Below are 17,121 nucleotides of genomic sequence, written 5' to 3' on the forward strand. Positions count from 1 at the left end.
AATCTGTTGAGTATGTTGGATATCATAAGGAAAATTACCAAAACGTGGTTTGTACTTTAGTCGTAGTGGGTTATTCAATACGGAAGGTATTCCCCTGCAAAGCTTGAGGTGGTTTTTGGGAGGCATGCAAGCACAGAGAAACCTGAATCACCTTCATTTGGAACCCGGAGAGCTGGATGAGTAAATATTCCCTCTTGGCCCTTATTACTGCCGTGCCAGGCTGCCTGGCAGGGGGCGAGCACCATGCAGGCACCCCTGGCTGTCACCAGGCAGTCCCTGGGTGCAGGTGAGCTCTGTCCTTCACGAGTGGGGAAACTGAGTCCCACAGCTTGGCTTTTCCATGGAAGGGAAAAGGGAAATGAGATGTAATGGGTTTAAAATGTTTCGTTTGTTTCTTAACTTCATTATACGTTAATATAGTATATGTTATTCATGTATTATTAACATAGTATATGTTCTCGATCTGAAATAAATAGAATAAACTGAATTTAAAAATAAAAATAAAAATCTGTCTGAGTGCAGAAGAAACTCCTGGGTTCACAACCTGTTTCAGTACTCCAGTAGACACAGGTGCTGGACAGTTGCTTGCTTCTGTTCCGTGGTTTGGCTTTCTTAAAGTAGGCTTTGCAAATTTTAATTATTCCAGACAATTAGTTCTTTATGTCATCATGCTTTTCATGTATTCTAGATACTTTTTTAAAGAAAGGTATTTCAGTTTAATGCTTTTTTAATTCATCCCTTTTATTCACACGAGTTACCGCTGCTTCCATTTGCTGTTGATTCTTACCCTAAGAACTTCCAGGAGGGGCTGAAAGCAGAAGGTGCCTCCCATTGGCCCCGGTGCCCGGCACTGGGGTAGTGTGTGTGTGTGGGGGGGTGTCTCCAAGACACCTGCTGCCTCAGTTTTCCGTGCTGCCTCCTGCTCCTGCAAGGCAGTGTGTGAGCTCGCTGCCCTTCTGCAGTCCCGCACCGCCTCCGGTCGTCTCCTACCAGGACATTCATGTTTCCTTTTGTGCTGCTGAATGTTGGGATTGGTCCTGAACCAGCAAAACAGCAGCTGAATTTGTTCTTAACCTAGCTGATAGTCTGCTGTGGTACGGATGGGGTTGGTTTTCTGCAGCAGTTTAGGTGTGCTGGTTTCTGCAGTAGGGAAAGGATAAAGAGCCATTTGTCAGTTGCGACCTGTTGGAGCATATGATGTTGAACTTTTTGATAATTGTTTCAAAGAGTAATAAAAGAGTCTTAATTAATGTAGTTTTTCCACAATAGAAATGCTCAGCTCTTTTTTGCTTAGCTTGCGTAATATAGATGGATTTCATATTCTTTTCATGAAGTCTCTTTGAGCTTTGAAGCTCTTCTTGAGACTGTACATTGTTTGGAAATAGGTTGTCGGAAAGAATCCCCCAAAGTACTCTGAGTTACTGTGAGTTTAATAAGAAATAAAATTCAAATTTAATAATGTTACGGGGAAGAATTGTGTCGTTCTTGGAGGTGCAACCCACATATTATCGTTTTCAGGTTCTGCAGAGGACTCTTTCCCTGTTGCCTTTAATTAAATGCAAAGCGCTAAATAGGTCTGTGTTCCTTGATAGTGTATCCTTATGAAATATAGATGCAGCTGTTTCTCAAAATATCTGTAGATAGCCTCCCATGCTGCCTGTCAGAAAATATTTAAATCAGAACCTCTTGCTTTTTGTTGTCTAAGGGAAACACTACTGAGTTTTTCCTCTGCTCCTGGGAAACCTTGCACACTTTTTACAAAATCTAACAACCTGAAAAAGTGGCAGACAAAGTAAGATTGCCTGTGCAAGCGGCAACCTAAACATACCCATAAGTCAAAGAAAAAACTTTCCGGTGGACAATTCCTGTAGGATTATGGCGGTGATGTTCCCGTCTGAGAGGTGGAGGCAGGAGGCCTGGGCGCTGCGATGGTTGTCCCTTGGCAGGTGGCAGAGCTCTGCGGTGGCCTCAGGTGAGACCCCCTGCAAATTGCATCTGCTCCCTGTGCTTCTGCTTGGGCGGCTCTGCAACGGCAATAGGGGGTGTTCTCATTCCTCTGGTGAATTGTGTTGTAACTGTCGAATGGGAGCTGCAACATGTGCCTGAGCAGGAGCTGTGTGCTCCTTCAGACCCCAGCCTTGCATCTGTCCCGGAGGAATGTGGCTGTGATTTGGGAGCCAAATCCCAGGTGAGGAGGCAGGTAAGGTGAGGATATACCTGTAGGCAGGGAAGAGCAATTTCACTTCTGTGACATCCTCTTTGCTAGTAGGAGATACTAATCTTTTGAGCTCCTCTTATCTGTGAATATTGGTACAGAAAGTCTAACTTAAAATGTAACCTGTTTGGACATGGTATCTCTCTTATTTACCATTTTAGTGTGCGGATTTGTATACATACTATTACTTTTACTACTATACGGTGAAATATAACAGAAAATAAAGGACCAGGCTGTTATCAGCAGTGCTATCTATTTGATCCTTTTCCTGCTCTTTGGGAGGAGGGGATGAAAACATTGCCTATCGTGGGGTTTTCATTTTGATAACATGCAAATGTGAAAAGAGCCCTGTCTTTTATTTTTAACACTGATGAGGGCCTTGCAGTAATTCCTGCTTGCAAGGACTGTGTAACCTTCTACAGCACTGCAAGCTGAGAGCACAGCACAGCACCAGAGACTGCCTTCCCCGTGAACCGCCTTCCCCGTGAACCGCCTTCCCCTATCCGCAGTCTGTTCTGTCCTGAAAACTCCGTAGCAGAACAGCCCTGCTGGTATGGTGTGGTCGTTTTGGGGCCGATGAACTAAAGGTAGAAATCAGTCAAATGCAAAAGCTTCCCCAAAGAGACCTCTTCTTGCAAGATGCTTTTTAATCCAAGGATATCTAAATTGGGTGTTTCTATGAATTAAATTTTGATTGCACATATTTCTGATCTTTCGAGCTTTCTGAGCCTCTCAGTAAACCAGTTGCTAAATCTTTTATGTCACAACAGTCAAATGAGAAGCACCAAAAGTAAAATGATTTGTCTTATAAATGGCTGTTGCTTTTAGAAGTGCGTTCATCTGGCAGGGTCACCTGTCTTGTATGAAGAGCAGGTTAATTTAAAAGATAATATATCTTCCCTTAGTATTTCCATGATTTGTCATAGTGATGTCTCACTGCGGCATGATTTCTCTGCTGCAGAGACAATATCCATAATACCTGTAGGCTATCACAATTACCGAAATTACTTCAGTGCAGTCATTCTTTACATAGGATGCCAGTCGCCTTAAATTATCTTGTCCTTCTATCTGCAAAACTTAAATTCTCTAGCTGGTCTGCATCAACGTGATAACAGTTTATTTACATGGCTTGCAACATTGATCGTGCTTGATAAGTAAATTGGTCTTTCTGATTGCGTTAGCCAACATTGTGGTTTACAGAGGTGTTCAGTAGGATCTGTAAACTATTTTTCGCTTGTGCCTCCTTACAGTATCCTTGCAAAGGCTGCAGCCTGCTGTGCTGGAGAGGCCGGCCGCCTAGCTTTTGCGAGCGCCTCCTTTCCCGCGGTGATGCTGTAAGTCTTGCTGGGGGTCAGCGCTGAGCCCCTTGTGTTGCTTCTGTAGCTGGTGCTGATGCAGCAGCGTGGGCAAGAGCCTCTGGTCTGCTGGCTGGGGGGGATGCTGCAAGGAGACGCACTCCTGCGCTGGTTTTGCATATGTCTGTGTCTCCGCCGTATTATCCTCTGGCTTAATTTTTATTTTAGCTCTTTGGTGGCTTCTGTTTGCTCCAGAGAAAGTTCAGGTTTTTTTCCTTGCCATTTATGTAACATTGAGTGCTAGAACAGATACGCCTTTCATTTTGAGAGTGCTTCAGAGACTGATAATAATTACAGGTAAATTAGCTTCCTAACAATAATGGGAAGAAAGTAAGACATAACTTTGTGTTGGGAAATCTGAAATAAACAAGATGAAAGGCTTTCCCTGGGTCAAGGAAGGCAGTTAGTTTGATGATCTTATGGGTGTCAGGAAGTTTGTTATTCCCCCGTGAAGGCTGTGGCAGGGTGATTGCACTGCCGTTCACGTGTGTGTGAGTGTGCGCTCAGCTCGTGGGCTGCCGGTCCGCTGTGCTGGGGACAGGGTGGGGTGGAAGCCTTAGTGAAGTGCTTTTGTACAAGTAATTCCCCAAACACCTGCTGAGGATTTTGGAGAAGTGCAGACCAAATGAACGTGCGTGTTTATGAATACATCTGTTCACTTAGCTTCACTCCAAGCCCCAAGTAAGTAGGAGATAATGGAATTGGTACTTCACTTGACAGCAGAGATTTCCAGTATGCACGTGAACTTTGGAGACAGGCTGGCTCCAGTCAGGTTGCATTACACGGAAGAAGAATCTGGTTTGCAAGAGAGGTTGTAAGGGGCAAACAAGATCTTTTGCGGAGAGAGGGCTTGAAATGACAGGATGGGTTGGCTTGTCCAGGAAGAGGGTGAGAAGAGTTTTTTTCACCAGAACAGAGGAAGAACAGAGTGTGAAGCTCAGAGGAACCCATGGGAAGGAGAGGGCTCAGAAACTCCTTTGGGAAAGGGCACCCAGAGGTGCTCATCGCTTCTCTCTGTAGCCCCCCAAAAGTGCTGGAGCATGCAGTGAGGAGGCAGAGCAGTGCGTGCTGTAGGGGGATTAAAAACTCTGTGGCTGCGCACTGAGGAGGACTCACAGAATCACAGACTGGTTTGGGCTGGAAGGGACCTCAAAGCCCACCCAGTCCCACCCCGTGCCCCGGGCAGGGCCCCCTCCCCCCAGCCCAGGCTGCTCCCAGCCCCATCCAGCCTGGCCTTGAGCACTGCCAGGGATGGGGCACCCACAGCTGCTCTGGGCAGCCTGGGCCAGCGCCTCGCCGCCCTCACGGGGAACAATTTCTGCCTCACAGCTCATCTGCATCTCCCCTCTCCCAGCTTAAGGCCATTCCCCCTTGGCCTGTCACTGTTGATGGGAATGTCAGCTGCATTGCCACTTAAACAACCCATGTAAGCTGCTGGAGCTGTAACAGCAAAGCTGACAAAACATCATTAAATGCATTTGGGGAGAGTAGGTAAACCTGAAACCAACAAATACCACTCCAGATTGCTGTATCTTTTTACATGATGTAAAAATGTCAGTGCACGTCTCTCTGCTCTGCTGTGAAGTTTGCGTCTTTGAAGCCTTACTCAAAGGTTGCTCCACGGTGTGAGGCTCTGTGGAAACCGTTCCTCAAGTAAGGACTGATGCAGGGGCACGCTGGCTCCTGTCTGTTCTGCATCTCCTTCCTTGTCCTTCCTGATATGTCCTGATATCACACGAGTGGTAGGAAAGGCTTTGAGTGCCAACCAGTGATAATTACAACAAAAGCCAATCATTCTAAATGACAGAATGGTTCTGTTCCCATATTCAGTGCTGCATATGTGCAAAATTCTATAAACATATTTTGTATGGCTTTCTCTTATTATTTTTTCCTGGAAGAATACTGGCCATATGCATAAATACTGTTGTTTTCTGTATTTTATTACTTATGTTTATAATTTTATTATTAGCATTAACAGATGTGTAAACCAAGATACCTGAAACAGATTTATTGAGGGCAGTTCTCTAGATTTTCAGTGAAATAATTTTTAGTATAGCAAGAGAAGAAGAAAGGTGGGGGAAGGCAATTGCATTTAGAAAACCAAAAATAAACGGTCTGACCTTCAGAAATCTTAAGCTGTGATTTCAATTGAAGGGCGTACTGTTTAATACTGACAATGTATAGAACTTTTTAAAGTGAAGCGTTTTTGGTTCAAATGGACTTCTTTGAAAAAGAGCCTTAGAAAAATGATAAATGGTGCTGTTAAAATGTCTCATTAATTTTTTGCTTGCCTTTTATGAAAGTTAGTGCAAAGTACTTGCAAACTAGGGAACGCTTTATATATATTCTCATTGTGCGTATCATCAAGTTTCTAATAAATAAGCCTTTGACAAAGTGATCTTGGGTTCTGGTTTTGATCTGTGTGAAGATGCTTTTTGCTCTTCTTGCTAGAGAGGTTTCCCTGGATTCAGAGATGTGGGGCTTTTTACCCTACTCTTTGGGATTATAGGATCTTCCTTCAAATGAAACAATAATCAGGATTTCGCTTATTCAGAGTTCATTCTGAGGCAGTAGATCAGAGCCTGTAGCAGTGTTACAGCACGGAAGGGTGTCAAGGGGGAGCTGGTTGGGTATTTTTCCTTTGCTGGGGCTCGCTGAGATTGGGGAGTGGGAGCCTGCAGGTCCATCTGGACAGAGCCACGGAGCTGCCTTCGAAACGGGAGAAGGCGGCTGGAGGCTTGGTCTTTGGGCAGTTGATAGTTGAAACAGGTTTGGAAACCTTTGGACAAAGGCTTCTTGCTGGTTCTTAGCCTTTCCAAATAAAATACCTTCCCAAACAAAGGTATAATTAGGGTACTTCAGTATGGCTTTTTTTTCTCTGTAATCCTCAAACTAGTCTTTTCAGTAATACATGAGTCAGGAAACTGAAAAACGTACCTTTGTTGCATTTATTTTGCAACCACAAAGCTATTTTGTTAATGGCAAGAGCTTTTGTCGACTTAAATTGTATCTCAGGCAATCCTAACTTACTGGTGGCAAATACCAGGAGCCATGCTAAGCAGCTTCTGCAGGAGCTTGGCATGGAACTGACCTCCCTCAAATGGTCTCTTAGGTAAAATGCCTCATTGGTGTTGCTTGTAAGAGCTTATGGCTGCAGCAGTTTGCACCGAAGGGGTTGGAAACTGCAGGTGTGGGGCTGCTCTGCCGTGGGAAGGGTGAGCACACAGCGCAGCCACAGAGGGCTTGGCGAGTCTTGGTCCTCTGGTGGTACAAGAGAGCTCCCCAAGACCCAGAAGGTTGGGAGCTTGTGACTTGTGGCAGCAGAAGGATGGTTCTGCTCTGTCTTCAGGGAGGCTCGGGGGGGGACACCTGACAGCAGCCCCCCAGGCTGTTGATATGCCAGAGCCAGGTTCTTCGTTGCAGTTGACCTCTGTCCTTGGAGATTTCAAGACCCAACGGGGTAAAGCCCTGAGCAGTCTGGTCCATCCCTGGAGCAGTCCCGTTTTCACCAGGCTGGAGGAGAAGCTTCCTGAGGTTCCTCAGATAGCCTACATCACTACCCCAGTGACTTGCTCAGCACACCTAAATGCTATCCTTCCATGTCCCACCTATGAAAATGGAGAATTTCCTCACACCTTGTGCTCTTTTCTGGAAAAACAGCTCGGTTTACATTATTTTCTACTTTGGAACCAGTGTGCTCAGCTGGACAGAGTGTAGTAATCAGCATTGAAGTCCTGTACAGAATTTCCTTTTAAAACAAGTTTTCTGTTGATTGACAGAGGTTGAACTGTCAGAGATCAGAACTGGATCTGTAAAATATGTTTTGAGGTCAAACAAGGTATGCAAGACTAAGTAAGCTAATATTCACCTATAAACTTCTGTGTCGGCCTTCTGCATTGTGAGTGGACCTACACTGAGCGGAGTTGACCTAAGTGAGGTTTTTGCTGCCTGGGCTGCTTAAGTCGGGTTGGGTAAAGGAGGGGACACGTCTTGTCCAGGAGCTCTGAGAGCAACGTCTGTTGGCTGGAAATACCTTAGTGGATCTTGATTTGCGAAAAGATGCCTTTGTAATAATGTTTGTGGCAGCAGGAAAATACACCAAACATTTATCACTCACATTACTGCAAATGTTAATTTCTGTTTCTCAAAGGAAAAAACTCGCATTTTTTATTCCTTTCATTTACTTGTGTTTAAGGAGGTAGGATTTGGCCTAAGGAGATCAAAAGTAGCATATATTCTGTAACAAAAAAAAGTGATAAACCTTACCGTTTTGCACTTGTCTCCTTCTGCTACTGTATCTGTGAAATAACTTTCTCTCTAAAGGTGCTGCTGAATTTACTGTCAGATTTTCTATTACAGAAAAAGAAATGTTTCTTTTAATTCGATGAGAAATATATAGATTTAGATACATATATATATGTGTGTGTGTATTTTTAGGGGTGGTTTGCTTCTTCTTCCTGTCCTTGCTCATGAAGGCACGGGTAGGTGCTGCTGGTAGAAGCTGGAGGGGTCTGTGTCAGCCTGGCTGTAAGTGCTGGAGGGATGCTGGGATGCAGCGGTGACTCCGGTACAGCGCTCCCTCCAGTGCCCACACAAGCCCATCAGCAGAAACAAGGCGTTGTGCTCCTGGGGACCCCAATTACCTTCGTACAGATCGATCCCTGTTGCCAGGTTTGGCGTAGTTGCTGTTGGGTCTTGACCTCCATCGTGTGCTTTCGCTGGGGATATGACTGGGAGCCTCCGCTGGGCAGCGCACAGTGGGTGGGAGTCATTAGATATTTTATATTTTTATATATACATTTATATACACACACATGCTGCGGGGTCATTAGATATTTTACAACATAAAGTATTATTTAGAACAAGAAATGCTGGGAGATCCTCTACCTTACCCATGTTGGGTTGTCATGCATTTCATCGTGTTTTGCTTACGTGAGCAAACGCGTTTGCAGACACAGTGGATTTTACGCTGAGTAGTGAGGTAACGCATCTTGCAGGGCAAGCTCACGTGGCAACCAGCCCTCTCAGCAGCCCTTAACAGAAAGTTGCAAATTGGGGCATGTTAAAGATGGATTTTTACCTTCCAAGTCCATAAGTGGTGACAATTTCATTCATGGCGTCTAGATATAACAACTGCTTTTTATTTCTTTATTGGTTCCTAATATATATGGAGTACATGTTGTAAGCAAAGAGAAGATTTACTTCATTTTTATATCCTTGCAAACGGTCTGGTAACTGCGAGGGACTTTAAACCCTTTTCAACAAAGTAAATTCTGTGAAATGTTCTGAAAGCCAAAACATAGTGAGAAATTCATGCTAATGTTTTTGAGTGCTTGTTTGTGGGTTTTAAAAATTATTTATCCATTCATTTAGTTGTGTAGTCTTTTAAGGCCATGTAAGGAAAATTTTATTGAAGAATAAATGCAACTTGTGCTTTTCATCTGTTCCTGATCATGGTAATAGGAACATTATAATGAAGCATACGTTAATTTAGGTAGGTTTGATTTCTCTTAATTTTTCCCACTATACATAAAGAGCTTAATATTTCCAGCTATAGAGATTTCCCTGGAAGAAAATGGACAAGACTTTTTAAAATAGGATGGTTTACCCCTGAGGGAGAAAAGTATTGGCATGTGTTGTCTCTCCTGCAGTGAATTCTCATTCTGAAATTTTTTAGTGTCAGTATTACTTACAGGGATTATGTGATATTAAAATTTCCCTACCTGTATCTGTTAAAGGACCATTTGATCATTTTTATTTTATTGAAAAGTTAATTTAAGAAAACAAGTACTGTCTGAAGCATTCATGTGCCTCTTCAACTTTTCCTTCAGAACTGTATTTTACAGGAATTAGAAGTAGGTTTACAGTGTGGAATTGCATTGTCTTTAAAATAAATAAATAAATAAATGTATTTCTGAGTACTAATGCATTGTCTCCAAGGAAAAATCAGCTGCTTGTTGGTGGGGGGTTTTTTTTGTTTTTTTCTTTCCATGTAGCTGAATTACCAGCTCTCCAGCATGGGAGCTGGATTTAGCTTCCCTTACGACAGGCTTTCAGATGTCCTGGATCCCATGATTTTGCTTCAGGAATACTACATTCCCACATGCCTCAGTGTACCTGGTTTGAAAAGAAGGAATGAAGCCAGCGCCTCTGCTTTTGGGCAGGAGAGAGATTAATTGTATTAAACTGCTTACAAAGTGCATTAAATGCCCTTCTCTGGTGCGACGTGCAGTGGTTACCTTAGTCACCGTGTGACGGCTTCGTTCCTGAGCTTTGCGAGTAAGGAAGGATGGGAAAGGCTTTCAAGTATAGACCTTGACGCTTTTTCAGTGAATAAATAGCAAACAGTTTGCCCAGGGCGATGGCAAGCCCCCGATGTTGTGCTTGTACTTGTTGTATAAATGTAGGTTTGCAATTACTCCTACAGTTGGAATTGATTTTTTTAGAGAATCAGATACTTTTGGTCTTGCGTGCTGCTTGGAGTCATGTGCTGGAGAAGATGACAATGGTCTCTGAATCCAACAAAAGATTAAAAATCACCTTAAGATTAAAATTTAATAATGTTTTTAGCTATTGCTAAATAGTTAATAGACCATATTAAAAACACCTAGACTACAAATATTGCCTATAAATAATTAGAAATTGTTACTAGCATTGTAATTAAGAGCATGCTGGCTGCAAATGATACCTCACCATGTGCAAAGAAAATTATGAAAAGTAAGCAGATGACTGATAGTGTACTTTTTCTAATATTAAATAGATTTTCCTAAGCAGCAGGGGCTTAAATGCTATTTAGCAGGTGGGGACTTGAAGATAAATGTTGCAGAAGGGATGTCTGTGTGTGTAATGCAACGGAGGCTTAAAGGAACAATATTTGATCAAAGGAAGAAAGGGTTTTGGTTACAAGTTAATATTAAGATGAACGGGAATCATTGTTTTATGCAGGAAAACAGGAAAAAAAATTGATTAACTGGTCAAGGACCCTGATCCATTCTGCTGGGCACCACTTTCACCACTTTTGGGCTCAGCATAAACCGACATGACATTTAGCAAGTTTCTGTCATTTTATTTAACTAAACCTGAAAGGTGCTACAGAATATCCTCATGTTCATTTTCCACTTGTATTTGCTAAGCTTGTTTATTTTTCTGTATGTATTTTTTTTTTTCTCCAGCAACCATTCCAGGTTTATAGCAAGCCTTTATATTTTCATTTCACACTTTCACGTGGAAGCAGAGTGTTTAACCACCAGACATTAAACTTTCATGTTTCCTTTCCGAGTCTCACCATGCTAATTAAGAAGATATTCTTCTGTAATTATCTCCCTCTTCAGTGACTCATTATTTTCCCTGGCTTATGGGGACAGTGGTAGCAGCTCCCCCCTGAATTAGTGTGCTGCTCCAAGGGGAAGGTTGGGCTGCCTTGGCAGGAGCCGGGGATGTTGGAGGGGGAAGAGAGGGCTCGTGTACAAGCAGCCATCCCGGCGAGCAGCCAGAGGAGGGGAGAGGGGTCAAAAGTAGATGCAGAGGAGATGGCAATCAAATTCATCCGCATCTCCAGCCGCTCCTATATCTAATAATGAATATTCAAGTGCACTTGAAAGTTTAACAGTTGCTCCGCATTCATTTTGTTCACATGCAAGGCTGCTGTGATGATTTCCTCAGGTACGAAATTCATCTTTTGACTGTTACAGCCGTGTCTATTAACTGAAATTGCTCTACCAAACAGATAAACACAGAAATACGAGCAAAGCTATTAGCCAGTTACAGGCGACTTCGTTAGAAGGAAGCAGAGGCTCTGTGTTGGCGGCTGGATTACCTGGAAAGGGCTGGATTTGCAGACGTGGGGTTGGTGTGTTTATGTGGAGGAAGGTGAAGCTACATCTATGTGTTGGCAAAGCAGTGGCCTTCACAGACTATTTAAGTGAGTGAACGTATATAAACAGATACCAAGAGCAAAACACAGTTCATTTTCAGCTCTCCTGAGCATTTATGAACCATCTTCAGACCCTTACGTGAAGTGATGGACTGAATCACATCTGCAGCCTAGTCTTAAGCAGCCAATTTAAAAAAATTATAATTCTGAATAGCAATGAGGCATCACTTTGATTGATGACATCATGAGGGGAAATAGGACTGAATATGGGCTATTGAATATTTTCTTGCAGGCATGAGCCCATTTATAGTGTCTGTTATGTAGAGTGCTTGTTAGGCGGTGTTTTGACAATTAATGTTTTGAGATTTTTGAGATGATCCTGTCTTATTTACATTTCATAGTAATAAATGTTATCTTTGTACAGCCACAAATTCTATTCTTGTCAGAGTTCGTTACAAAGTTCTTTTGATGTCACTGAACAGCAGCTCAGGTGGCCTTTTCCTTTCATATTCATAATGCATATGCCTAAGAACTCTCGTCAGGTACCTTTGTGTGGTGCAGAAAAAATAATGCTCTCGCATGGACGAGATCAGTTATGTAGGAGTTTAGATCCAAACTCCATTCCATAGGAGAAAAGCAAATTCAAGGAGTGCTTGTCTGGTGGAGCTGGGGGGATTAGACTCTAAAGACGGGGGCTCGTTACACACACCAATAACCCAGTGTCATTTCGCATTAGGTCTCAGTTACTTGGACTGATGTAGAAATAAATACTTAGATTTGAAAATAACGCAGATCTTAAAGGTAATGATGAAGGCTGTGCTGTGCTTGGAAAGAAGAGAAAATTCCTGAGCGTTCTGTCAGACTGGGCATGGCAGAGAATGACCTTGAAAATGGCACAGCAAGGGGCATTTGCAATTTTATCGAACCATATATAGAATCATTTATTTTCTGAGTAATTCTGCTGGTTTTTTGCAACATATTTTTCCTTCATTAAGGACCAGAAAAGGTGTGGACACTATTACTGTGATGAGTCAAGAGGTTCTTAGTGGGTAGTCAGAGGAGGAGGGTGGACAGTCAGAGGAGTCATTTATGGGATTCTAGTAGCCATAGGTGTGGGTTTGAGTTGTTACTACGATACTTTCAGGTGCCAGAAGAAAAGGTTAAAGGTTTTTTTGGGCACTTTATACTTTTTTCCATGGTTTGAGAGATCTTTGGTACTACTGTTCTGTTTTTATGGAAGTTACTGGGTTTTGTTTTGGTTTTTTATAAGCATCACAGTATCTGACAATACCACTCAATGAAACTAAAATTTGGGGTTTAACTGCGATGCTCAATACAACGATTTTTAAGAGATTTCTTCCTTGAGCAGAGTATCTGCTTCCCAAATGCAAATCCTGATGCTGTGTGATATTTTTAGGAGCGGTGCTTATTACCTTCCAAAGCCTTTAATGCCTGAGCAACTTTTATACGGAGAATATGTTGCAAAATCTTCAGTGAAGATGATGACAAAGCTGTGAAATTGGAAATAGAAACTTTTCAAGATTTTTTTTTTGTTTTCTTGACAGAATTTGCATATCCATTAATGAACTTATGTGATTGAATCATATCCACTGTGTTACGTGGTGCTCTCTAGCGATATCGTGTTTTGATAACAGGTATTATGTTGCCCTGTCTTAATTAATTTGTTTGTTTGTACCTTTTTTTATAGGGGAGTTTTGTTGCATGCATGACTGCCATTTTAAGGCAAATGGAAGACTATCACTATGCTCATTTAATCAAGACCTTCGGAAAGATGAGGTCAGATGTTGTGGTAAGTTTAACACGTTTTATCTTTTTATAAGACAGTTTAACTTGTGTTTGTTTTTTGTCTGTTCCTGTTTGTTAAATACACTTGTGAAAAGTACAAAATGTGTTTGACGTTACAGATTTAATATAAAAATAATTAATAAAGCACTATGACCTGCACATTTTCTGAATTTGCAGAGGACAAAATTAACCTTCCTGCCACACAAGAATAGAGCTCATCTCTGGAGCTGTTCAATACTTTTAAAAGCAAGCACTGAAACAGTGGATTTAAAGCAATTAAAAGAAAGCATTAGAAAACACTGCTGAGCCATTACTAAAAATCTGTTTTGTTTAAGGAGAGAAGGGGGGAAGGGAAAAAAAGCTGTCTTGAAGAAAGGAATTTTCAGTGTTAAATCTTCCAGATGTCCTGATTTCATTTGTTTAAATAACTTTTACTTACAGATCTGCTCACTTTAAATTTTATACAAAACATTTTAACCTTAAAGATGCCCTTAGTTGTTAAATAAGCGATAATAATTGAAATCTGTCTTCTCAGGGTTGTTCGGTAGCCTAACTAAGCCAACAACACAACTTAATTAGAGCGTTATAGAAAGGAGTTTATAGCTAAGGAGATAACTCTTAATGACCTGAAACTATCATTGCCATATGGCAAGTGCATGCTGCAAAGTAGCGACCAAACTTGTTGGCTGAGATCCATCAATTAGCAGATGACCTGAAGCCTGATCAGCTGTATGACATTACCCACTCTGGTGCTGGGGCTTCTGTTAGGTGCTTTAGGGAGCTTTCACCTGTATCTTAATCAAGAGTGGCCTTTATTTATTTAGGTTCCCTCCTTCCTTCCAAGCCCAGTGGAACAAAAGCCAGGGTTGTTCCTTTTGTGTTATTTTTCAATGTTCGGGCTTTCCAGTTTGCCTTTATGTCTTTAATCTTTGTTCTTCTTATTTTTCCTTATATTCTGCAAGATTTGAGCTCTTTGCCCCGTGCCAGTTTTCATATAAGGTGCTAGAGCCTCTGTCTGTTTAGAGCTCAGTCTATTTGTATTTGTGTTTATAATTGAGCTCGGTCTATTTGTACCTGATCTGGCATTCCTAAAGTCCAAAGCTGATGACTCAAGAGAGTGCAGACAAAGTCTAGGTGCAAAAACCGGTAGCTGGGCATCACTGTGCTGGAGGGGTTGCTTCCCAGTTAGTCTGCTTTGGGATCTCGGAGTGCTTACATGGATAGTCACTTGGTTTGCCCCTAAGGACGAAACATTCCCAAGCTAAATGCTGCTAGTAGAGTGAAAATAATGGTTTTAGCATACAGAAAACACATGACTGTTAAGTTTAATCAAGCCAAATACTTCTGTTCTTCTAAAGTGGTTCAAGCCATTTGGCTCTGGACAGGGCAAACATTACAGGGTCTTACGTGGAAAAACGTAAAAGCAGTTTGCTCTTAAGACGTGTACTGAAAACATGCAGAGAGAAATTCTGGTTAAGGAGAAATCTCTGATTGTTCTAATGGCAAGAAAAGTTTATTTTAAAGTCTCGCTTTTTTAGTCTAAATTGTCTTAAAGGTCATTCTGTAGGTCAGATCTTTCTTGGTGAAAACAAGGGAGTAATTATGTATTTGGAATTTGGCAAACGGTCTATTTATAATTGCTTGTTTTAAGAGTTTGATTTATGTGCACACAGTGCTTGGGGATACATGAGGAATCACTTCTTTCTTCTGTTTTGACTCTGTATATTTGTCCCTTTCTGCATGTTCTTGGGTTGTATAGCTGGAATTGCTCTGGATAGTTAAAATCCTATTTTTTATCAGCACGTGTACTACTTGACTACTTGTTTTGCACTGTTACGCCACTTGACTCTCTGTATTAGCAGATACACTAATCCAAACTTGGTCATTTGCTGTAAGATTTTTAATATCTTTAATTAAAATGTACCTTGTAAATGTTTTAACATTGTTGTTGATTATAGGATAATGTATGTTAGTTGCAACTAAATACATAGCAAACTGGTAAAACTTTATAATGGGTAATATTTTGATGGTAGAAAACGCTGCGTTAAACTGACTTTGAAGTATAAATCATATAAATAAATGTGTGGAGGTGTAATGTCAGAGTATTGTTAATCCTGTGATAAAAGGAAACTACAGTAAGTAAACTGTTTTTTCTTTTTTTTTTTTTTTTTAAACCACAAACAAAACCGACTGAATCATCATTTTAGACAAAAGGATGAAGATACAACCCAGTTTCTATGTTTAAGAGAAAAGCTTACATAACCTTTTTCAGTGAGAACCAAAGTGAGGAGTTACTGTTCTAAGAATTTCTTCATAGATGAGACTTCATTGTTAATGTGAAACCCACATCTTGTTCACTATTTTATGTTTCACCATCTAAGCGGATGCCCCGTGAAGTTCTCCCAGGAGCGTTGCCTCCCTTACTGGTATTGATGCTGTGGTTCAAGTTTGCCCATGTCCTCTCTTAGAGCTTTTGTTTTCTTCTGTCTTCAGTGGTGGGATACTGCTAAACTGTGCTCTACACGTATCATCCTTGGTACTGTAGGGCTTGATGGGAAAAAACCCAAAACCTTTCCCTACTTCCTTGTTTAACTTTTCATGCTTTTTCCATTTCTTTTTAGACTGACAATTTTTTGGGCCAGTGCTGTTTGATTTGCCCATTTTAGAGCTTAGATCCAGAAGTGTTTTCATTTAAACCAAATTTGCCTACATACGGAGGCGATAACTGCATCTCCTATTACAGGGTTTTCAGTTTAATCGCAAAGGCATAAAGAAGCAGCAATGTAGAACTGAAACTAGATTATTTCAAACAGAAATGAATATTTTTTTCTTGGAAAAAAGTTACAAGAGAGAGGGAGAACTTAAGTGAAGCAGTGGTTGCTTCTTCACCATTGGAGACCCTTAAATCTTTCTTCAGCATGTGTTCTTGCTCAACCAGAAGTTATAAGCCCAGTGTTGGAACCGCTAGAGGAAACTTTATGGCCTGTGTTATGTAGGCGTCAGGTTTAGATTGTTATAATGGTCTTATTTGGCCTCAAAAATCTTAGAAAAGATGAGGTGGAATGCAATAAAACCAGTCTTATATCTCTCTGCAGAATATATTGTTTAGGCTTATTAAGGTATTTCTATTCAAAGAGGATTTTCTTACTGTCAAGCCTACTATCGTCCTGAGATTAAACACCATCTGAGATCAGTGAGGTTATTTCTGGGACTAACTGATCTTACTCCTCTTTTTACTTGGTAGAATTTATATTCAGTTGAGACATATGTGGCAGCAGGTAACAAAAAAATATATGTTAATGTTTTCCCACGTGGAGTATCTCAGCCGTATTCCTCCCTAAAGGCTTTCAAGACAACGTCCTGGAGTGAGTAAAGTAATTAGAAAGACAAATTCCATGAGGTATTTTAAATTAAAATTCTCTGCACCTTCATTTTCTTCTCCCCCTTTAATATTTTGCCTTCCTAGGCTTTGGGGTTTAATGTGTGTACATCGGTGTATTATTGTTCATCCTTCCATGACAAGAAGGATGAACATGACATGACATGACCCTTCTTTGCAGGATGTGATGTTGAGAGTCGCAGGGGATGCCCCCATGGTGGTGGGATCCCGCAGAGGCAGCCCAGCCAGAGCCATCCCTGAGGATGGAGAGTGGACTTCCCAGAGTCAGCCTCGTACAGCAGCCCAGCAGAGGTTCAGGTGGTGTCCTGACAAGCTGTAGCTGAGCCTATTTGACTTCTGGCTGCTATACCTCAGGGCTCTGCAAAGCCAAAATTTTCATTGACTTAGCCTACATTTTATTTTTATATCGAGCTCCTATATGTTTTAGCTAGCTATTTTTATTAGGTTTGAGCATTTATTGAAGAACCTTTTT

The 17,121-nt window shown here is 41.5% G+C and overlaps 1 protein-coding gene across 2 annotated transcripts in view; it reads left to right on the forward strand.

Moving 5' to 3' along the window:
- DOCK1 (dedicator of cytokinesis 1) overlaps positions 1 to 17,121 on the forward strand; it is a 319,193-nt gene that overhangs the window by 166,673 nt on the left and 135,399 nt on the right. For both annotated transcript variants that reach the window (XM_055719977.1, XM_055719978.1), the window contains exon 28: positions 13,152 to 13,253. In XM_055719977.1, coding sequence (XP_055575952.1) covers positions 13,152 to 13,253 — 102 coding nt within the window. The remainder of the gene's footprint in view (positions 1 to 13,151; positions 13,254 to 17,121) is intronic.

The sequence above is a fragment of the Falco cherrug genome, chromosome 9 (genome assembly GCF_023634085.1).
Source record: "Falco cherrug isolate bFalChe1 chromosome 9, bFalChe1.pri, whole genome shotgun sequence".
Classification (NCBI taxonomy): Eukaryota; Metazoa; Chordata; class Aves; order Falconiformes; family Falconidae; genus Falco; species Falco cherrug.